Source organism: Candoia aspera, chromosome 6 (genome assembly GCF_035149785.1).
Source record: "Candoia aspera isolate rCanAsp1 chromosome 6, rCanAsp1.hap2, whole genome shotgun sequence".
NCBI classification, from domain to species: domain Eukaryota; kingdom Metazoa; phylum Chordata; class Lepidosauria; order Squamata; family Boidae; genus Candoia; species Candoia aspera.
In genome coordinates, this window is record NC_086158.1 from 27,909,562 (window position 1) to 27,933,147 (window position 23,586).

Genomic DNA, 23,586 nt, shown 5'->3' on the forward strand with positions numbered 1-23,586 from the left:
AATTCTGTAGAATGTAAAAAAAGAGCTTCTGTTTGCTTGGATTATGCCTGAAATGAGGAATGCTTCTTAAAAGTTTTCTATATACTATAATAGTTTATTAAAAGAATTTGGATAAAGGATGTTACAGGTAGTCCTCGCTTAACAACCATTCATTTAGCAATGGTTCAGACTTATGATAATGCTGAAAAAACTGACTCATGGCTGGTCCTTGCACTTAGAACCATCGCAGCATCCCCGCAGTCACGAGATCACAATTCAGGCACTTGGCAACTAGTTCGCATTTATGACCATCGCAGCATCCCACAGTCACTTAATCTCCATTTTCAACCTTCCCAACCAGCTTCTGGCAAGCAAATCAATGGGGAACCATGTGATTTGCTTAACAACCATGTGATTTGCTTAATGGCCATGTGATTCGCTTAACGGCTGCCGCAAAAATGGTCATAAAATCAGGTCTGAGTTGCCTAGTGACTGAAATTCTGGTCCCCAATTGTGGTCATTAAGTGAGGATTACCTGTAGTTCATTCAAGATGCTCTTGAGACCACTTCCTTAATATGTGAAAGTGAATTATGTGAAGGTGTTTAAAACTAGATCTCTGCAATCTGTTTTGGTACTGCTGTGGAAAGAAAAGACTGTTGTTATTTTAACTTTGCTCATTGAACTGAGTGAGCAAACCCAAATCGATAATTCCCAGTAATAATCTACAGGTTGTCCTCATTTAGTGACCACAATTGGGACCCACAACTCTATCATTAAGTGAAGCAGTCACTAAGTAAAACTGCAACTGTGCTTATGATCTTACTTCAGCTTTCCAGACCAGCAAAGGTTGTAAATGCAAGATTGGTTGCAAAGTTGCTTTTACATCACCGTCATAACTGCAAATGGTCACTGTACAAGGCAGTCACTAAATGAGGACTCCCTGTATTTAGGTCCTAATAAAAAGTACTACAGCCTGGACCCTTTATAGGTGCCTCTCACATAGGGGGGATAATGGGCATGGGACCAAGACACAAGCTATCTCTCTTCATCCCTTGATGAGTTACGGGTGGACTTGCACCTGTAGGCATTCAAGGTGAAATGCTTACAAGCTTTGCTCTATGGCAGCTGTTCCTTATCTTCCCTTTCCAGGGGCAGCTGAAACAGATACTCAGGCTCTGTAGCTGGAGTTCTTACCAGTATGCTGCTGGTGATCTCTACTGCCCCAGACTCCAATTCCCCTAGTAGGCAAAAGACGCCAATATGTAGACATTGCTCCAGATGGCTGAGCAGGGCACTGATCAATCCAAATTTCATTGCTTAGTCCCAGTGCTTTGTTCCATACTGCATTCAATACAAAATCAAATCACTAATTAAGCGTTCTGTTCCCAGTCTCTGTCTAACTTTGTGGCATATCACAGCCAAGTCTGAATAAAAATATTCATGGCTGCAACTGCTATCATCTTACTCCAAAACAACATATTCCCACATTGTCCTTTGTTAGGGGATTACAAATGCTGACATACTATTTCTGGATTTTTTAGCCCCTGCTCTGAACTTTGTTGGGATAAATATGAATACAACAGAATCATAAATTACATATTTGGCTTCTCTTTTAAAATCACTGTTACACTCCTATGTGGTTTTCCTTTCTTGCTCATTATAGAATTCTGAGCTGATTTCAGTTACCAGATCCTCATGTACTATTACTCATCTGGTACTATCCCTCCAAGGCAAATAGCTGCCAGACTTTTTGTTTTGCTGCCTTAGAGTCTTTGAAAAGGGAAATTCCTCCCTGAACTAGGAGAAACTATTGTTCTAGCCTTCATTTCCTTTCACTTCACTTCCTTTTACTTCATTTGAACTTTCACTTGACAATTTCATGTTAAGTTCACAAGACAGAAATGAAACCGTTTGTCATAAAATGGCCTTTGGCTTTAGTTTGGATAAAACAAGCAGAACAGTAGGGAAATAGATTAAAATCTGTTTGGGATTAGTGTCTGCATTACAAAATGCCCCAGATAAAACATAAATGTGTCTATGTACTATGTCCCAATAAGATGGTGCAGCATTGGAAGGAGATGGTGATTTTTTTCTGTATTACAATATTGTCTATACTGCATAGTCTAAAGCAGAGTACAAATGGCCTTTCTAAATTTCCCCCTACATTTATAGGAAGAGAAGTAGGGCTTTGTTGCTGTTTGTTTTCTTTTATTTAAAGTCTTTAAAAAGAAAAGACTTCTGAAGTCAAGCTTATTCCTTTTAATTATATGGACAATCCTGAATTTTTGGTGGTCTCTCAAAACTGAGTCCAACCTGATTTGCTACCTGCTATGGACTGAAGGGTAGAGGTAGTGATGATGATAGTATTGTTGTTGTCTGCCCACAGGCACAAGGTAAATAAGAACAATTTTAAAATGTTTTTTTTTAATTTTATAATAACAAGCATTAAAATCACTCTACAGCTTTACAACTCATCTAACAAAACTTCCTATTGGTTAGGATCCATGCTAGCACTTGACTTACACTTTGCCTTAGCTTTCCCCCCATGTGTAAATATTTGGCTCTTAATTTAGATTTACACAGCTGTGTCCTCGGTAGTTTTCCCTTGGCAATCCAGTTGCTGGAAAACATGATTAAAGACAATTGAAAAAGCCACCTTATTAAGGAAGAATAACAGAGTTTCTAGAATAGCTTCTAAAAGTGTAACCAAGTATGGATATAGGAATGATTTACTAAATATTCTACAGTTAAGCTTCTGAGGAAAGTTATCTACAAATGTAAATGATGGCTCAAGTGAAGAGCAGAGTTGTACTCATGGATCTGGGCCAGACAAAGCTTTCTCTGCTAATCCCCAAATTCCCACTTCCAGACTAGTAACTCAGGAGGACTCTGTTAGTATCCTGGATTGCTTGGGAACAACAAGGCTGAAAATGGAAATCAGAGTGGTCAAGAATTTGTAGCGTAACCTTTTTGTTTGGGGGAAGATAAGCAAAAATATAATTGTGCTTTAAAGCTTCTGCAGGTTATAGAAAGACTGGGTCAGAGACATGTTTTAATAGAAGAGAATATCTGTAGCTCAGGGTTAAACTGTGGAGTCCTTGGTGCTCTCTGAGCTTGGTTGTTGGCTTGCAGACATTTCATTACCCAACTAGGTAACATCATCAGTGCTCATCACTCATCAGTGCTCATCCTCAGAGCGCTGCTAATGTTACCTAGTCAAATAAACATCTGCAACCAAACAACCCAGCTCAGAGAGCACCAAGGACTCCAGAGACATTTTTCTCAAGCACAACATGGAGAGACCAGGCTTGCATAACATTTCTTCTTTAGCAAGTGATTCGCAGGCACTGTGTGGGAAATTTACTATCATCTAGTTTAAAAGCTTTTAAAAATTATTTATTTTTCAGAACCAAGTGTATATAACCATGCAAAAGACATGTGAGTATTACTCTTTTTTCCTCTCAATTGATTATTTAGAGCAAGGTTTTTCAGTGTTTGTGGAACAATTAACATTGAAATGTGAGAAGTATGTCATGGGCACTCTCATAAAAAAACTGCTAAGGCCAGTTATAAAACCTCCATTTTACTAGATGGCAAACTGGTTAGGTTTCTTTTTGCCACTCTCAATACTTTCATAAGATGCTCTATCAGTCAACTTACAATTTTAATTTTTTCTAGATAGATGATAACATTTCCCCCAAAAAAGCCATTACAGCCATGCTCTTTTATTTTCTAAAAATGTCTATGGAATCTCTGTAGGATCCAGAGAAAACCTGAGAAATAAAAATGATGCTAAAGACTCATGCTTTACTTTGCAGCATGTTAGCTTTCCATTTCATAAAAACAAGCAAAAATCTAAAATAATATTTAATAAAATAGGCATTGGATGGGGCCTCTGGATTCTAAGACTGGTATCTGTAAGCACCCTGGTGTCTGTGAGTTCCATGTTGGGACCCCAGGTTGGATAGAAGTACATGTTTTAAGGTCTAGAGAGTGGGATGTTGGCTTGGAAGGTGCACTTCTGTAAAAGTAATAAGAGCCTTACTCATATTGATGTTTTTTGTCTGAATGTTTGGACATATAGTCTCCAAATTAAGGTTGAGGTTGAACAGCAGTAAAATAGCACAGTTACGAGAACAGAAATCCTGAAATATACTGTACAATTGTTGTAAAATGTGGGAAACAAGGGTAGAAAACCAAGGACAGTCTAAGCTATTTTGCAGTCTGGTGTTCTTGAATTCCATTTCTTATTGACAAGATGAAGTGGTTTCCTCCACTGAATATGTAGCTGAGACTCAAGGCCTCAGAGAATATACCAAACTCTGTCCTTTAGCAACTGTTATCTGAGCATCCTTTTATTAACCTGGTGTGGGAAATGTGCCACGCTAAATGTGGTGGAAATAGTGTGATAGTATGTGAGTGATGCTTGGAGATGTAATTCAGCACTACTCAGAGTCCTGCAGAGTTTTTCACCCCTGCGTTGAGCTGATTGTTTAGTTGGAATCATGTGATATAAGAAGGATCTTTTCCTGTTAGAGTTTCTATATCTACAGTAGCTGCCAAGGCAGCTGTACATATTCAGTAGATAAACATGTCCATCCTAGCATTAGAATGGCAGGTTCTACCTGTTAACTGCCTAATGTCCTTGGTGCAAGGTGAGCAAAAATATCAATGCAAGTATAGCACATATGGAAAATATATACATATGGTGTGAACATAAGAGTTGGGTTCATGCAACATACTAAATTCATGTTAACAAAGCACAAGTGCTGTGTTCACATAATATAATTTACCTAAACCAATAAACTCTATAACAGCTTGACGTGGTGGCCAAGTTCTCATAACTTGCTGAGGTTATCGCTGGATTCCCACAACACACTGAAATGCCCAACCCATTTCAGCCTAGATTAGCATGGTGTGAAAGGTCATCCTGAGCTGCATTATATCAAGTTAAATAAGTTGTTCCCTCCACCTAAGTATTGTTTGTTTCCCCTATTAAGTATTGTTTGCCCATTAAGCAGTGGCTCACTGAAATGTGGACTGGTATCTTTCTCAGTCCAGTATGTTATATATGTTTCAGAGTTGAAATTTATTATTTCTGAAACCTCCCAAATAAGGTAGAATTTCTTAAAGTTAAAAAAACAGATATATTTATTGGATTCATGTATGTATAAGACCAATATGCATATGAACAACTTAAATATTTGTCCCATAGAATAAATGCATGTTTATTATAAATGCAGATGAGCTTCACCTTTTAAAAAATTATTACGCAGTTTATAACAAAATCATTCTGTAAAAGATTGTTAAAAATAATTATAAATCCACATTTAACAAGACAGTAAAAATCAGAATAAACAGTAGCAAACATAAGGATTCGAGAAGCTTAGAGAAAATAACAGAAGTGTTTGTCTCTCAACAGATGAGCCTTCCTTGGAGAAAACATTTCATAACTGGGATGATAGTATTAAGAATACCATCCTTTGTAGCTATCCATCTTGCCATTACTGAAAGGCCACTTCTAAAAATATTGGTTTGGCTTGATGTTTTCTGTAGTTTGTTTAAACATAAAACAAGTAGATTCCATATCACCTATGCTAATATTAATAGGCATTCATCTTTATCAAACAAATCTAATATGAGGACTCAGATAGTATGGGTTTATTGCAAAATAAAGGACTGAAGTTTTCTAAATATTTGACCTGTCTTTCCATTCTTTTAGCAATTAATTCTGTACCGGTACCACCAGCTCCTGGATTCCCTGGACCACAGGCACAGTATGGATATCCTCAATATGCTCCTGGACCTGATTATTATGCTCCTGCACAAGCTTTCCCAGGTAAATAGTTTGTAGGTATATATCCAGGTTAACCAAATAATTGTAAACTATTACTGATTGTAATAGTTTAGAGTCTCGTTATTAGGGCTGCGCAGCACATGGCATCCACACCCCGTGCACTTTGAAGCATCTCATTGGATCACATTCCAAAGCCCTGCAGAGCCTTTTCTTTATGTAGGGCTGATTTGAACACCCAATATTATATCTTCGTTTTTTTAAACACGCACAATTAGTAGTTCTCCACTGGCATAAATTATCTTCTGGTTGTAATGATTGCCTATCCTAACAGACTCAGACGCACAAGCAGGAGCTTAAGAATATCTAACCCAAACACATTCCATTCCCCTGAAGACAGATAACAAATCCAGCAGAAGGAGTTCACAGCCCCCTCCTAGACAGAACACACATCAGCAACTTAACTTGACATGCGAAACGTTACGATGTACAATGCACATTGAAACGGTGAACATGACACTGGTGGTTTCAGAAATTTTCACATACTGAAAGAAGGTCTCATGGCCTAGGCATTCTTGAAGTTGTAATCCCTAGAAAAGAAAGGTTTCACTAAACTACATTTGAATATTTTATCTGAATCTGATCTCTTTACCTGATAGAATAACTAAATGGCCGGCTCTCAAAAGCCATTACTAGCATGGCTTTTTACTGTTTTAAAAGCTCTGTCATTGTGTTTAATAATATGAAAGGGGAAGTTCAGTTAGATCCATTCAACAGGGCAAATGCCAGCAAGATGTAAAGTGCTTGCAAAGAGTGTTAGATTCCCTGTGAAGGAAAGAAAGGGGAACCCAAGTAACATGATCATTGCAAAAAGGTTAGTTCATTCAGCTCACTAGCGGTCTGCAGTGATTTCAGAAGTGATGATAAATGTACTAACCAAGAGAGGGAGACTCATAGAAAAATAAAATTATTTTGTTTGTTTATTTAACAGTACTTATTACCTGTACCAATCTTGAAGTGCTCTGGGCAGAATATAATAATTAAAAGCAAAAACAAAAGTAAAACCCCAATCTGAAGTTCAAGACAGGTGCACTCAGTCAGTTACCTGGGGCCCAAGGCATGCTGAAAGAAAACAGATTTAACTTTCTTTAAAATGTCAACAAGGTGAGGGGAAGGGAGAAAAACAAGCCCCTGACCCTTTCTAGTGAGCAGAGACCAGGCTTTCTGCTTTGAGCCAAGTTTATTGTAACTGCGCAGGGGGAGAATACAAGGTTCTGCCCAAAATAATTCCATGTGAGTTGGTGGAAAGTGGTCAGCTTGCCTTTGCTTAGAATACTGTAGCAGAACAAGACAAGTGAGTGGAAGGTATGAGCAGATGGTGCAAATAATGAAAGAAAATGAGAGAAATGGTTGGGAAAGAAAAGAAAGGGTACTGTCATCTCTATTAGGTAGATACTCATTCTATCTTCCTTTTGTCACCCTCCATCTTAGAATTTTTGCAATGAAGAGCTCACGGTCCATCCACTGAGGATCCTGGTTTTCCAATCCAGGAAAATCCATGTACATTTACCCTCTGCATGTGGAGGGGACAAAGGCAGGGTGGAGCTAGAAATCCTAAGCCTTTTTATCTTGGAGCACATGTGGCTGAACCCAGTGGGATTGTTCTAACAGGTGGGTAAGGAAGCCACACTTTGCATCAGTGAGACTCTCAAAGAGAGAACCAGACTCTTTGCTGGTTCTAGCTCTAGGCAACCTAGTGCGCCAAATTTTAAGGGGTGCCAAAATTGAAAAGACTTCCAAAATACACAATATGTGTGTAACATCTGATAATCGTTCCTTGTTGTGTTAGAACTTAATATGCTTTTCAAAAACTCCTATCCACAAAGTCAGTCGAGTGGTAGTGATCAGCACACCAACCAGACATTGCAAGTTACAAAAAAGAAATTACTATTACAGCTGTGGACCTCGGGAAGCTGATAATACTGAAGCAAGAAAAAGGTCTGATAGGGAGGTACTGAGTGAGCAACTTGCATGACTATCAGCTTATCAAAGTTACACCTGGAAAAGCAGTAACAGCACACCCCGTGCACCAGTGGCACCACTCAAGGGTTAAATATAATCTTACAGAATTGTTGCCATATGACAACAATGGACACTGATGTAATTAAAATGATTGATTGTGATTCACAGTAACTAAATATGTGATTCCCAGTAAATAGGGTGAAAATGTCTGAGAACCCCACCCCCGCCAAAAAAATGTCCAGGTTGAAAATCATTAAGTGTTAAGCTCAAAAACTCAAAGAAAGAAGGAACAAGAAGGTGATTTTTTGAAATTCCTAACAAACCCTCAGGATGAGGCAAACCATAGGGGGTGCCAGAACATGACTTTACCTAGGATGCCAAAATATCCAGAGCTGGCCCTGCTCATCAAGACTCTATGTGTCTGCAAGGCTTCCCTGCCCATTCCAGGAGCCAGAAGAGGCTTCCAGTAACTGATAAGTATGAAGCAATATGCCTGCTTCATCTGTTTCACTTGGCTTTTAGAAACAAGAGTTGCAGAGTGCAAGGTTAGAGCTGGGGAAATAGCTTCAGAGGAATGGAGCTTCATCGGTGCAAAGCTTATGCTTCCTGAACCCACGAAGGTTTTGTTTGCTTCACTTTTTACCCCAGTGTTTCTCAGCCTTAGCAACTTTAAGATGTGTGGACTTCAACTCCCAGAATTCCCCAGCCAGCCTCTTTTATCCAAAAGTCTATCTGTGTTTATATGTCTATGGGAGAAAAAGTCATTTATGTGTGGGACTGTGGTTTGTGTGTGTTTGTGTGTGTACTTGGAGGATCAATCAATTTCACAAATGGACTTTCTTATTTTACAGCCCATTAATTTTAATCAGTATCATGAATTCAATTCATGCTTAATTTTATGTTCTTACACTTCCCTTTATTGGCATGTGTGTAAATGTATATCTATCTATCTACCAATCCATCAATCCACTGCAATACTCTTCACTGAAGGTTATGGATTGTAACGTATCATGTTGTCTAGGGTATGTGCCCAGTCTAGAGCTGAGAAGGTGCGACTGGCACAAAGTCACTCAGCTGGCTTCCGAATATAAGTCAGAACTAGAACCTGAATTCTCCATTCCTAGTCCAACACCTTAACCCAGTGTTTTTCAACCTATGATGCTGGCTGGGGAATTCTGGGAGTTGAAGTCCATTCATCTTAAAGTTGCTGAGTTTGAGAAACACTGCCCTGACCACTACACTGGTGCTCTCATACACATGCAGACACAAATGAATGAACATGCATACACATTTTGAAAAAGTGTCATGTGCACACACTTGTTGGGTGTTGGAAATGCCTGTTAGGTAGTATGAAAGATTTTGATGTGGATTTATATCTCTTTTCCTGATTTTTTTCTAAATCCATTCATTCAATCATGTCTGATTCTTGGCGACTGCCTGGACCAGTCCCTACAGTTTTCTTGGCAAGGTTTTTTGGAAGTGGTTTGCCATTGCCTTCTTCCTAGGGCTGAGAGAGAGTGACTGGCCCAAGGTCACCCAGCTGGCTTTGTGCCCAAAATGGGATTAGAACTCAGTCTCCTGGTCTCTAGCCTGATGCTTTAACCACTAAACCAAACTGGCTCTTTTCCTGAATAGTCATTGGTTAATCTCTTAATATCAGTCTTATTTTCCTTTGAGATAAAGATAGTAGTTTACCCATGAAAGAGAATGCAAATCACTTGTGAAAAGTTGTTTCTCAAATCTTCCTTAAAATGTTGATAGATGCCTTGACTGCCTCTAAGGATACCAGGCAGGGTTTAACAAGTCAGAGGCAGAAAGTATAAAGAATGTGTTTGATCTGATACCTTGATTTGAATTCCTTGTTGGACTGATTATCCTGTGATGCAGACACATTCTTCCCAATTTATCAGCCGTAATATATCTAAAGCTGTTTTATCCCTGGAACAGTGCATCCTTTGCTCTCTCTCATGCAAGATTAAGTGGCATAGCACAGGGCCAGGATAATGGTGCTGTGTAAATAAGGGCAACAATAAGAATATCAGAAGGCATACTTTTGTTAGCCCTTCTGAAACAAATTAATCCTCCTGGCAAGGAAAGTAATTCAAGATGACATTCATATGAATGATAGTCCCCATCCAAGTGGCTTTTTAAATTCAAATCATCAAAGAAATACACTTATCCCTTGGAAGAGGCATGCATCCAGCTACTGCAGCCAGTAAATCTTTTGAATTTAAAAAGCCCTTGGGGAGGAAGCATATAGCTTTTAGCTTGTGGAAACATGGCTTTGTCTACCTTAAAAAATGGTGACAGTTGACTGGGCTTTGGAAATGATATGGGACAAAAATTGCAATGCATACAGGGCCATCGTTCAGTGTGCTTGGCATGCATAAGGTTTCAGTTTGATCCTTGGAAAGGATCTCTGTTTTTTTTGGTGGGGGCCAATACCGAGCTAGCTAAATTAATAATGATGTAATGCATTGCTGCTTCTTGTGTTGAACATTGAACACTGTTCAGGCAATTCACTTGTTGGATATAGCCTGGACAGACATAGGCACAAAGCTGACCTTAGTAAGAAGGCACGGTTTCCTTAAAATTAACAATTCCAGGTGACTTCATGGACACAACCAAGTCATTCTGTTGACAACAATATAGAAACAGTTTGCTGTTGTGTCCTTCCAGAATGCTTTCAACTCCCCAGTTTAGCCTCCATACCTGGAATCTCCTGGTAGTCTCCTGTCTGTGTCCTAACCAGACCTGATCCTGTTTTGCTTCCAAATTCAGACAAGTCATGCCAGCAACTGAAGTATGGAGCTTTGGACCAGTCAGTCTCTCTTGGCCTAGCCTGTTTTATAAAATAGCTGTAGGAATAAGAAAGGTAAAGTGAAGAGGGAAGAAAAGAGATGATGTACTTTAGGTCTTTGAAGGAGGTTGGGTTAAACTTTTCATTGAACATTCAAATGTCGATATAAAATATAATCTCAAACACAGTAAAGTTAAGGATTGGTGCAAATCACATTCCAGTTGGTTTGCCATTGCCTCCTTCCTAGGGCTGAGAAAGGTGACTGGCCCAAGATCACCCAGCTGGTGCCTAAGGTGGGACTAGCATTTACGGTCTCCCGGTTTCTAGCCTGGTGCCTTAACCACTACACCATACTGGCTCTTTCTATTGATTAGCAGAGGAGAAACCAATCGGTCCCTGGGTCTCAAATACTACTATTCTGTATGTTTGTTCATACACGCATTTCCACATGTACACATGGTTCCTTAGCTGCATCAGCCATATCAGTTGGTGGGTGATATTTTGGAATGTTAATTTTAATTCCCCAAATTGTTTTGTTTTATCTAAAGATAAAGGTTAAATCATGTCTCTTTTGACTTTTGATATCCATATTTTGCTGTGTTTATACACAAGTAGTAAAGTTATAATGAAAAAAGTTACTATTTAAAGATGATGTAGGTGAAGATGATGGTGATCTTATACTGCCTTTTTATATATAGGTGGTGAACACACCTAATACTCCTGCCTATTTTCCCCACAGCAACAACCCTGTGAGGTGGATTGGGCTGAGAGATTGCCTTCTTCCTAGGGCTGAGACAGAATGACTGGCCCAAAGTCACCCAGCCAGTAGTCATGCCTAAAGGAGGCCTAGAACTCACAGTCTCCTGGTTTCTAGGTCAGTGCTACTAGATTAAAGAGTGGGAATAATAATAAAATGCTACGTGGACTTTCTTAGGAACAGAACTTCAGAACTGGGGTGCGCTGCTACCACAGAAAAATTCCTCCTTCCAGCAGCCGCCATGCTCAATTCTAAAAGCAGGAGCAATCAAAAGTCAAAAACCACACTTTGATTTATGTTGGAAGCCAGTGAAGATATTTTAAAAACTGTCAACATATGGGCATAGTATTCTTTTCTCTGTAAAATACAAGGTATCGCTACAAACATATCTGACATTTAAAAGGAAATACACATATCCTATGTGGTACAGTGTGTCCATCCTATCTGCTCCTTCCTGTAATCTACAAGAAAATACTGTGTTAGTGTAATTCATCTTAGTAATATATCATATAGATCCCCATCGTGTGTCTCATTGTAGGGTTGGGGGACGACATTGCATTTCAAATGCTACACATGCATATACTGTATGCTTTTTTTTTTCTTCCCATGTGATGGAGGAGGAAATAATGCATTATCCATCCTGGTAAACCTAATTGCTTAAACATAAATGAATTTTTTGTGTTTCATCTTTTTCTTCAAGGTGCTCCAGCACAGCCTCCCTATGCATTTCCCACAGCTTATGGCGCTTCGGCAGGTTATGGCCAACCTGCTCCCCATGCTGTTTGGATGCCAGAACCACCTCCACTTCCCAATTGCCCTCCTGGATTGGAATATTTAAGTCAGGTATCTTCTTTTTCTCCCACCTGATAAAGTATGAAGCATACAAAGTGAATTTCTTCAAAGTGTGTGAAAACAGTTATGCTCATCTTGTCAAAGGGGTATAGATACAGCAATGCTGCGTCCTTTATTGCAAAGGACAGTCCTGTGTTTCAGAAAGTTGTCCTTTAGATTTATTTTTCAAAAAGTCACTTTTGTCCTTTTCTTTTTTTGGTCATTTAACTTTTACCATACAAATGATACCATGCAATGCACAGTCTTTCACATTCATATGAAAAATGTGGAAACTGAATTGTCTTTTTAAAATAAATTTACATATACTGTTTGATTTTAGTTATTTTTTATTAAAATGGGTGCTTTTTGTACAGTTTTTCTTGATTTCGCTCTTGAATTTTCCTTTGTAAAGCAAAGTTGTAAACATAACCAATTACTTTTTTTTATCCTTATGAACCTCTTTCAGACTTGCTCCTTTTTCAGGTTTGTCCTTTATTTTTTCAAGAAAATAGGGTCACTGTAGGTATAGACCATTCATTCATTGAGGAGGAGGAGGAGAGGAGGGGGAGGAGGAGGATTTATTAAATTTATATGCCACCCAACTCCTAGCAATCCTGGGTGGTTTATAAATTGTTCAACATTAAAATAAGAAAACAACACAAACCAAAAAAGAACAAAGATGGCAGAGATAACAAGCCCAAAAGGGAGCAAAGAGAAAGAAGGAAAGGGGGCTCCAGTCCTGCTCACCAAAGGCCTGGGTGAAGAGCCAGGGCTTCAGGGTCCTTTGAAATGCCAGCAGGCTGGGGGCTGTTCGCATCTCAGGGGAACCTCATTCCAGTGGGCATTGGAATAATGCAGCCCATGTCCAAGTTTTCAGGTATGAGTTTCTCCAGCTCTGCATAAAGATGCTTGGATTTGAACCTGGGAAATCCTGCATGCAAGGCATGCGCTCACTCACTAAATACCAGCCTAGCTATATTTAGACTGAATCTGTCACAGGTTTGTTTGATACCCAAGGTCTGTTTACTCAGACTCACCAAGATGTTCCCAATGAGACGCTGCACACGAAGCCCTTTTGTTCTCCCCTTTTCTGCTGGGGCTCATTTTACTTAGAAAACTTAGGACAAAAACATGTGCCAAGGCCTGAGAAGTCAAAGACTGGAACAGCAATGTCTCTTTGTGCTAGATTGCACTACATTGCACTGCAACTTCTACAACATGCTCCATTCATTTAGAAAGATGACAGACACTGGTGTGTAGGTTGAGAGGGTTGACCATGAGAAGGCAAAGGGATGATTGACAGCCTGGTTTGGAGGTCTGCCAGCTGCTGCCAGCAGTGTTAGAATCACTCAGAGAGATGGTATAGGGACCTTCTGCATGCACGGGTCCCAATCCTGTTCACTTAACATACTGTTGTACTTGGATTTGTGAAAGTTGGTGTTTTCACTACCACTGTCAATTTGACGCCGAACAAAACTGACTTAAAAAGACCCTGGTGCACTTTAGATGTATCAGGCCTGCATCACCTTGGATTCTCAGCTGACAAATTCTTTGTCTCTGCTGGCTGGACATTTTAGAGTTATGGTCTGGAGGGCATCAGATTTGGTGAATGCTGAAATAAGACTCCTCTGTAATTTTTAAAAAATATCAAGAAGAAAATACCTAGTTTTGTTTCCATGTAAGGTAGTTCTCTTAAATGATTAAGTTGATAACTTACAGACTAATTGCAGAATGAATTGGTTGATTACAACTCAGTTCTAATATTTTATTTTTTAACATACTCTTATAACAGATTGATCAGATATTAATCCATCAGCAAATTGAACTTCTGGAAAGTAGGTATCTTATGCTACTTGGTATTCATGCATTAAAAGACATTTCAGATGAATGTACTATTTCTTTTTTTAGCATTCATATCTGAGAGAACTGAAAAGTATTTTATTAGCACTGCTGTATATATTTTCTACAATGCAATTAATAATGTAACAAAAGTAGCTGCCTAAGCACAATGTAATACTTATCTTTGATTAGGATTATATTGTTTGTTATAAGTGTTGCACGTGTTCTGCTAGTTATTTATCTTGAGCAGCACTTTATTTATTTTTATTTTATTTATTTATCAAATTTGTCACCGCCCATCTCCTCTGAATGGAGGGACTCTGGGCGGTTTAACTGAAAGGAGTCTCTGATGAAGACAGAAATACTGTTTCTTGTACTGTAACCTCTAACTTTCTGAAAAAGGTTTATTTACACTGACCACCAGGAGCCGGTACATGACTGGTTTCATCCTATTTGGCTTTTCTCAGATATATGTAGCCAGATGTTATTCTGTGGGCTTCATACCCTAGACCAAGAATTGAACTCATGGATCTTGGCATTTTAAACGACTACATATAGTGCATTAGCTTTAGAAGCTATCCAAGTCCTGATGTTCAGTAATGCTGCAGGAAGGTATATTAGAATGCTACATACAACTCACCGTCTCTTAAGCTCTCAGAGAGAAACATATACAGATATCACATTATGTCATGCCCCCATGTATGAGGTTTTATATAACTGAAGAGTCCCAAACCAGTCACACTGGTGGTCAGTGTAAATGCAAATACCACCTGCACCCACTGGGGCAAAATTGAGAATTTTCCACCTCCTCAAAAAGATTAAATTGGAAAAGGCATAATTTCATGCCATTCATATATTGCATTTTGTATGATCACTGAAAATTGTTAGTTTTGTAAACTAAAACAAACTTCTATAAAGCCATTCTATATATTTCCTCTTCTGTCACTTGGGGCTTTAAAAAAAAAAGGTGAAGTTCCCTTTGGAGAAGAAAAATGATTCTTCCCCCAAAGTGCTGTAGACTGGAAATAGGCCATTTTAGTTGCCTCAGCATTGACTTGGGGAAGGGGAAAGCTAATCAAGTTCTCTGAGTCCAGGAAGAGGCTGGGAGTATTGGTTCCATTTCTCTCTTCTGGATCAAGAAAGGTTGGCCAGAAATTGGGTTTCTAATCTGGCCAGCCAGACATACATAGCTAAATGAACAAGTATAAGAGCGTGTGTGTATTCTTCCCCACATACCTTCCTAGGTAGCAGCCTTAGTCTCTCCATGTTGAGCTGCTGGCTCCTTCTTGGGAATCCAGTTTCATCAGGCTTTACAGTCATGCAAACTTTTCTACCCAAATTCTGTTGAATGCAAATAGGATTGTCTTCAGATCTTCCTTTTCAACATAGGGAAGCTATTCAAAATTTTTGCCTGGCCCACACCCCACAGAGCATTACATGAACTAAATGTGATTTTCATTAGAGGTAAATGGAAAGACATTATCTACAGTTGATACAATTTCTCTCCAGTCATGTATTTAATAGTTTTTGTTTTTTCAAACATTAAAAATTAGAAATTGGTAAATGTTTTTGGAAGTTGTGGGGGGGGGGGCAGTCACCCAGGTTTTGGGAGCACACGCAACTCTGATTCTTCAGATTGTTTATCTCTAATGCAGGGATTGGACATAACATTTGGAATTGCACTAGGAGCTAAAGCACCCTAAAATCATCCATAAAGCCAATTAGGCATTATGTTAAGCATGCAGTTGTCGTCAAATATGACTGCAGTGCTTGTGTTTTCCTTTTATGTTTGCCCTTCCCACTGTCCCATCGCTTCAAGTAGAACTTTGCAGATTATTTTCTTGCCATTCATTGGCACTGAAAAGAGGAATAGCTTAACAGTAAAACATGGATTGACCAAACAACTGTATGTATGTATGTTCCTTTCTTTCAGTTATAACTGGCTTTGAGACTTGCAACAAATATGAAATTAAAAATGCTATGGGGCAGAGGGTGTACTTTGCAGCTGAGGAAAACGACTGTTGTACTTTGAACTGCTGTGGACCATCACGACCATTTACAATGAAAATCATGGACAATATGGGCCGGGAAGTCATAAACCTCACGCGGCCTCTGCGATGCTCTAGTTGCTGCTGTCCTTGCTGTTTGCAGGAGGTGAATCACTTGTTGCTCCGTCCCTCCTTTTGCAAAGCCAATTTAAGATCCTCAAATAACGGATATTGATTTGGGATATAGCCTATAAAATGTATTCTTCCAGTTCTTACACAGGCTTTCTGTTCACTTTTAAGCCACTTCCCTATATTCCTTATCCTTACGTCAAAAGCTATCTTGGCTTGCTCCCTTCATGTTTCTTCATTCTTATTTCTGTTATCTCATCGCCTCTGACTTTTCAACTATCAAATTCTAAATACCTTGATCTATCTGGTGGGCACTTTTCCTGTCCTGGAACTGCTTTCCAGTGTCTTTTGGAGGCCATATGAAATTTGATCTCCCCTCTTCTGTGGAGAAATTTTGGACTTGGATAATCCTCCACAGTGGTAATTTGGGGAAGGAAAATTCATGTGAAGGGGCAGAAGTATGAAGGTACAGTCATGTGCTATCCCTAAGTATAAGTTCTTATGATAGCAAGAATTATATATTTTTTCTCTTTTTGAGCCTGGTTTCATTGCCTTCCCCTTTCCTTTCTCTTGTGTTTTCTCTCCCATCAAGGCAAAGGTATCTCCCTTCATAATAGTGGGAACAAACAAAAGAAATACAAAATTCATACACTTAATAAACAATTAAATTTAGTGTTTTGTAAATGACATGAACAATAATAAGACATTTAATTAGCATTTGGTTGGTTGACCAAGATTTTCACAGGGTACATATGCCTTGTTTTAGCCCTTCTTCTCCTCTTAACTAAGGAACACTTTGGAACAAAGTTCTGCAAGCAGTTGTAGCTAACACTTCTTTGAGGTAGAAAACCTCAAAAGAAACCCATGATTGGAAGGAGTCATTGGCACAATTTCACACTGTCTTATCGAATCTACATGACTGCAGGCTTCATCCATATTTCATATAAGACTGGGCATGCTTTAAATATCACTGATGCTGAAATTGTCTTAACTGCCTCTCTATTGCTTCAGTATGGATTATCCCCCCATCCCCGTTCAATACAATTATTTCTGCTTTTTATTTGATTGTCCTGGATTGTTAAAAGTCCCTTTGGATTTTTATAAACCAGGCTTCCTAGATTGGGCTGAGACCTGTACACAAGAAGAATTGATTGTCACTCAGTGTGTTAAATTCAGGGAGAACAAAGACAGCAAGACAGGACAATTTAGGGCATGGTCAGTGGATGCAGCCCCATTCTTTATATGTTTACAAGTTTCATGGAGTCCACCCTGTTCACTTCATAGGTCTTGTCTGCCTTCACGTACTGTGTAAAGCTGTGTCCTACAGTTGTTTTTTGTTTTTTGTTTTGTTTTGTTTTGTTTTGTTTTGTTTTGTTTTGTTTTGTTTTGTTTTGTTTTGTTTTCCAGGCTGAGGGACACTCTTGGCTTTTGAATGGGATGCTAGGTGTCTGCACTCTAAAACATAGGTGGATGCAGGACAAAAGCTAAATTTAAGCATAGTATTAAATTGGATTCATTGAAAGAAGTTAGTATGGGTAGTCTTTACATATTTAGTGATTTCTTTGAACTCCCATATTTTAAAAAGTTGGTAGCAACTTTTGAAGGGACCTAGGGTCAGCATCCAAGACCATATGTCACACTGGGATTTCAGGCTGCCCAGTAATGGAAAGAGTTATGAGCAAGTGTGTTGAAGGAGAAGGACAAACGTAATTGTTATATGTGTGTTGTCTTTTTAATGAATTTTGGGTAGACTTAACTCATTCTCCCTTTTTGTATTTTTTTAAGCTTGAAGTTCATGCTCCCTTAGGCACAACAGTTGGGTATGTTAAACAGATCTGGGATCCTTGTCTGCCAAAATTTGTAATCCAGAATGCAGCCCAGGAGGATGTACTCAAAATTGTTGGGCCCTGTATCGTCTGCAGCTGTTGTGAAGATATTGATTTTGAGGTGAATTAACACTAGAAGTACATATTCTACTTTTTAACAGATTAATCATTGCTCATCTGATAAAGGAAACCATCCTGCCCATTTTATTATTTGGTACAATGGCTTAAGGGCAGAGAGTTAATAAGTCAATAGGATAAATCTTGTAGTACTTCTGTCTGGAATTATTATCAATTTGAGGGAAATTTTCAACCCCAGAAAAACATCACAAATGTTTTTTAGTTACATTCACTAAGTAACCTACCTCTGCAGTACTCAAGTGGAATGAGGAGCAAGGAAATTTTTTATTACAGCTTTCTGGATGTTATACTGACTTATTTTTAATAACATATCAATACCTTTTAATAATGGTAAACATTTCCTGGGACTATTGGATATTGATTTGATTTCTGAAGATGATATTTCCTTACGATTTATTTTTCCTACTGACATGAAATAGTGATATCTGCTTAAAAATACTTTCATATTATAAAACTTTTATATTATAAAACATTTTCTCTATTTTTTTCCCCAAACTAGGTGTTGTCTTTAGATGAGAACAGAGTTGGAAAGATTTCCAAGCAGTGGACTGGATTTGTGAGGGAGGCTTTCACAGATGCTGACAACTTTGGAATCCAGTTCCCAATGGATCTCGATGTTAAAATAAAAGCTGTTATGCTTGGAGCTTGCTTCCTTATAGTAAGTGTGATTTTCTCATATCCTGTACCATTTACTAATCATGTAATGCATTAATAGAGTTTTAGTGTAAAAAACTCCTTGTGGAATCTAATATAACAGCTTGAACTCAGCTTCTTTTTGAACCATCATGAGAATTGCTAAATCCTTTTGACTGTCAGAGAAGGTCATCTAATTACCCCAAGTGTTAGGTCTGCTAGCTGTTTCTGGAAGGAAACTTCCAAATTTGCAAAGCACGCTGGATTAGATAAAATTCTTAAGGCTGTGGAATGGACTGCCAACAGATAGCACTTTTGAGGATGGAAGCAGCACATGCAGTAGTCTTCTCCAGACTTTCCCAATCTGGCACCCTTCAGATTAGGAAAGTTGGAACCTGTAGCCCCAACAGTTCTGGGGAACATGAGGTTTTGGGAAGCTGTGCTGTGGTATGTTGAATTCTATGAATCCCACCTTAAGGATTTCCTCATTAAAAGAGAACTCTTAAATAAAATAGAAGAATGTCTGAATCTTAGTAAGCAATTTACTTAATTACTCTTTTTGTTTGCTTTTCCTCTCTGTAGGACTTCATGTTTTTTGAACAGTCGGGACAAAATCGACAACAACGATCTGGGGTCTGGTAACAGAGTATAATCTTCATTATGGGTACTTCCAGTGAAGTAGTTTCAGCATTTTTATTTTCAGTGGGTGTCTTTTGTAAGACCTTTTCATTAAAAACTCTTTTTCTTTTTTGATACTGTGCTGTGGCTTCTGCATCAGTAGGGCCAGAACATTCCACTTTATGAAGGTTACTTTAGAATTAATACTTACGAATAATGACACACTGAAGTTTGTATTGATTATATATATTTATATTAGAGGTAAGGTGAGATCTTTGCCAGGGCTTCCTCAACATTCTTTCAAATAGTGTTAATGTTTCAAGCTGCTGTGAAGAATGGAAAAACTTTTTACTGTAACTCTGAAGCAATGATCAGATTTATATTTTGTACATGGAGAATACATAAAGTAAAATTTTAAAATAATGTTTCTCTGTTTTGAGTATTTTTTGAAGATAGATCACACTTTCCATTACAATGCACACTGAATTTGTAAGACCAAATAGGCTTGTGTGCATTTTTATCCTGTGTGTACAGGATAAGGGAGAATATAATTTTTGCAGTTTCGCAAACAGTTGAATGCAACAATGTTGGAGTATGATTATAATACAGCATTGTAATAATATGAATGAGGGAATATATACAGTATGAAGAAGAAGCAGCTCCTCTGCCTCACATGACATATCCATTTAACCTATTGAAACTTCTAACCCTTGTAATCTGAGCTTATTTAAGTGCAAAAGAAGAAGAATATAAATTAAATTATATTATTTAAATTAAGGTATAAATAATATAAATATAAGTATGCTTACCACAGTCTAATACATGGATGAACAACTTAGGATGGGGGAGAAGGCCACCTCTACTCTTTTGAATGCCAGGCCAGGAACCATACTCCAAAAGGGGAAGGATTGGCCAGATCAAGAGGTAAGGTGGGGTCAGAATTAAAACTAATATTTACTTAACTGACATTTAAAGTTAATTAAAATTCAGGTACATTAACTAAATGCAACTGAACATTGTCTATGCTTGATGATGAATTATTCAACATTTTTATAAATGACTTGGATGCCACAGTTGAGGGAACACTTAAAAAAAACCTCAAATGGCAGAAAGCCAGGAGTGGTGCTTAATACTTTAGATGAAAGAGAGAACATTAAAAAAAGATCTAGACAGGTTTGAGCAGCAGACTAAAATGAATAAGACAGAATTTCATAAAAAAATGCAACATGAGATACATGACTGTAGGATGGGGGAGACCTGGTTATCTGAAAAGGATATGGGTGTCTTGTGGTGCACGAGTGAAATTGCAGCACATATACAAAAGGGAGAGAATTATGTGTTGCAATACGTGTACATTTCATCATTTGCCCTCCTGCTCCAGATAACCATGGGTGCAGCAGCTAGGGGCTGTGTACTTCCATGCAAGTCTGAAAAGATATGCTAATGATTTAAAGACCTCACTCATTAAAGTTAATGCCATTCTCAAAACAGAAGCCCCCTGTGCTTTTCAGGCTCACAGCTTATTTTAATGAATAGCGGAGAGGTGCTGTCTGAGCACAAGGTCTACCTACAGCCAGATTTCATATCTGCCCATAGATTACCTCATAAACATCTTGGACATGGAATTTCATATGAATTCCATGACACAAGTGAGAAGGATTGCCAAGATCAGCACAGGAGATTCCTTTTTCTGACACTACAACGTGACTATAAAATGACTCAAATTTCTGATCAAATCTACACCCACTGTTTTCATGATAAAACCTGTGCACTTTGTAAGTCACTTGTTTGCTACAAATATGAAGCAAACGCTCATAGGAAAACATACAGTTTTTACACAGATAAATACAGATCGCATATATATCCACTGGCTGGGATGTAAAAATCACAGGGTTTTTTTTTTCCTGGCAGTTTCACTGAAGAAACCATTGTTTTGTGGCATTGATCAGGATTAGCAGGATTTCTGCAGTAGATGCCATAGAACTCAAACCATCAGTTCCCATCATATCCTTATCTGGTGACTGTTCTGTATTCCTCCTCTGCCGCCACCTCGATTTCAGAATTCAGAAACTTGATTTTTTACAATGTATTGTCATGTCCCCCATTGCGATGTATACATACATCACAACGGGGAACATGCCTTCCCGGTGAAGGGAAGAGGGGAGGAAGGAATCAGTGATAATCCATTAAGTACTGAGGGACAAAGCAGATAAGGGACAAAGGAGCCACACCTTTGCCCTGACCCGGGAAGCCATCATCCTATCTATCTGACATCTCTGCATTACCACGGGGGACACACCTGCTCCGGACACAGGAAGAGGACAGAGGTAATCAGCACTAATCCCCCTGATCGCCCATCGAGACCCCGGACTCGCCGTCGGGCAGAACTTTGGGACAATGGGGGGTGGGGAAGGGTCGGGTCTGCACCGCGGGTATTTACTGGCTACCTCGCACGCCATGTGCTCATTCCCGTCTTTCTCCGTGTCTGCATTCTATTCCTAATAAACCAGAAATCCTTAGCCTGGCTAGTGAGTCTGTGTTTTTTGGAATAAGGCAACCATCACAGTATGCCATCAAAATGTGTCTAATCTTAGGACATATTCATGATCATAATATTGTAAAACAAAGTCACAGATATGTTGCTTCGTAGTATTAACATGATGCCAAAAATCTTCAGAAATTTCCCAGGCAATACTTTTCATCTAAATCATAGATCACTATAATGAATGTGGACTGAATGTTCATGTAACGTATCTAGTACTTTACTGGCTTGGGTGTAATGCCAAAACATGATTCTGAATCACAAGTTTTCATGGATCATTCTGATTCTTACAGAAGATTACACTATATGGATATTAGATCACATTTTTTTCTCAAGAATGCTACCAATAGAGTAGCATACAGTGCTTGGCACAGGTCACAGTAAGAGTCATTTAGGGAAATAATCTGCAATTGTAGAGGACTTCCCAGTTTTCACTATCCACACTTTATTTATATATATATAAAACAAATAGAGGGCAATAAATGCAAAGAACCATTGCTTTTCTGCCATCAGCTATAAATGGAATTTATATATATCGACAAGAGGAAAACCTTTCAAAATCTACCAATATCTTTGAAATGAGCCTTTAAAAGATTCTACACATAAACTTGCAGATTAACTCAGAGAATACAATCAGAAAGTGAACAGACAGTAGGCACGGGTTAGCCCTGATACAGTGTGTATGAATTTGCTGTACTTTTTGAGTGCTTTCATTATTTTTCAGTGCTTCCTACTCTGATTCTTGTTATGGGAATAAGAGACATTCTAACAGAATTTTTAAAAATTACATAGAACATGGGCTTCCTTCATCTGATTTCTGGAAAGGATGAGTTTACTTTGAGTACTGGATACCAATCAAGTAATTTTCAAGATCAGACTTCTTATACCTAGATCAGTGTTTTTTAAAGTGTGGTCCAAGGACCCCTGGAAGATTTTTTAATTATTTTAATAACTAATGGGTTTAATATTGTAATTTTTACATGACTCAATAAATATATGAATTAATCCATTTTAATATTTAATATGGTAAATATTTATAATTATAACCCATACAAACAAAAGCTCCTTTGAGCTCCTCCATAATTTTTAAGAACCCTAAGAGCAGAAAGTTTAAGAAACACTGACCTAGATTATCAGCTCCCTTCATGGATAAGGAAAGAAGGCACTAACAAACACCAAAATGCAACAGAAAGAAACGTTTCTGCCTTTCCTACAAAACCAGTATTTTCACTATAAGCAGGGAGGAGGGAGTGGCATCAGCTCCATGCTATGACAATATATTTCCAGATTTTGTAACACTACACTGGATTGCTAGTTTGGTTGTATATATCTGTGTTCATGCTTAAGACGTGAACATACTAAAAGGATTCAGTTGGTTAAATAACTGCATCATTGGTATGTTTCTGGCTCCAAGAGCAATCTTTGCAAAAGAGCTCCGTTATGATGGATTGCCACTTGATACAGATCTTAAAAGACCACCAGATTAAATAATACCTACCATGTGAAATATGGAGTTTGTTGTTTATTCGTTTAGTCGCTTCCGACTCTTCGTGACTTCATGGATCAGCCCACGCCAGAGCTTCCTGTCGGTCGTCAACACCCCAAGCTCCCCCAGGGACGGGTCCGTCACCTCTAGAATATCATCCATCCACCTTGCCCTTGGTCGGCCCCTCTTCCTTTTGCCTTCCA

General features: G+C 38.5%; 1 protein-coding gene across 1 annotated transcript; it reads left to right on the forward strand.

Annotated features, from left to right (window-relative positions):
• The first annotated feature begins 3,326 nt into the window (after positions 1-3,326).
• Positions 3,327-19,778, forward strand: PLSCR1 (phospholipid scramblase 1). Its single transcript, XM_063306629.1, has 8 exons — positions 3,327-3,418; positions 5,703-5,819; positions 12,054-12,196; positions 13,977-14,019; positions 15,957-16,177; positions 17,926-18,087; positions 18,604-18,762; positions 19,320-19,778. The coding sequence occupies exons 1-8, from the start codon at positions 3,406-3,408 to the stop codon at positions 19,377-19,379; spliced, it is 918 nt and encodes a 305-aa protein (XP_063162699.1). The 5' UTR covers positions 3,327-3,405; the 3' UTR covers positions 19,380-19,778.
• The last annotated feature ends 3,808 nt before the right edge of the window (positions 19,779-23,586 follow it).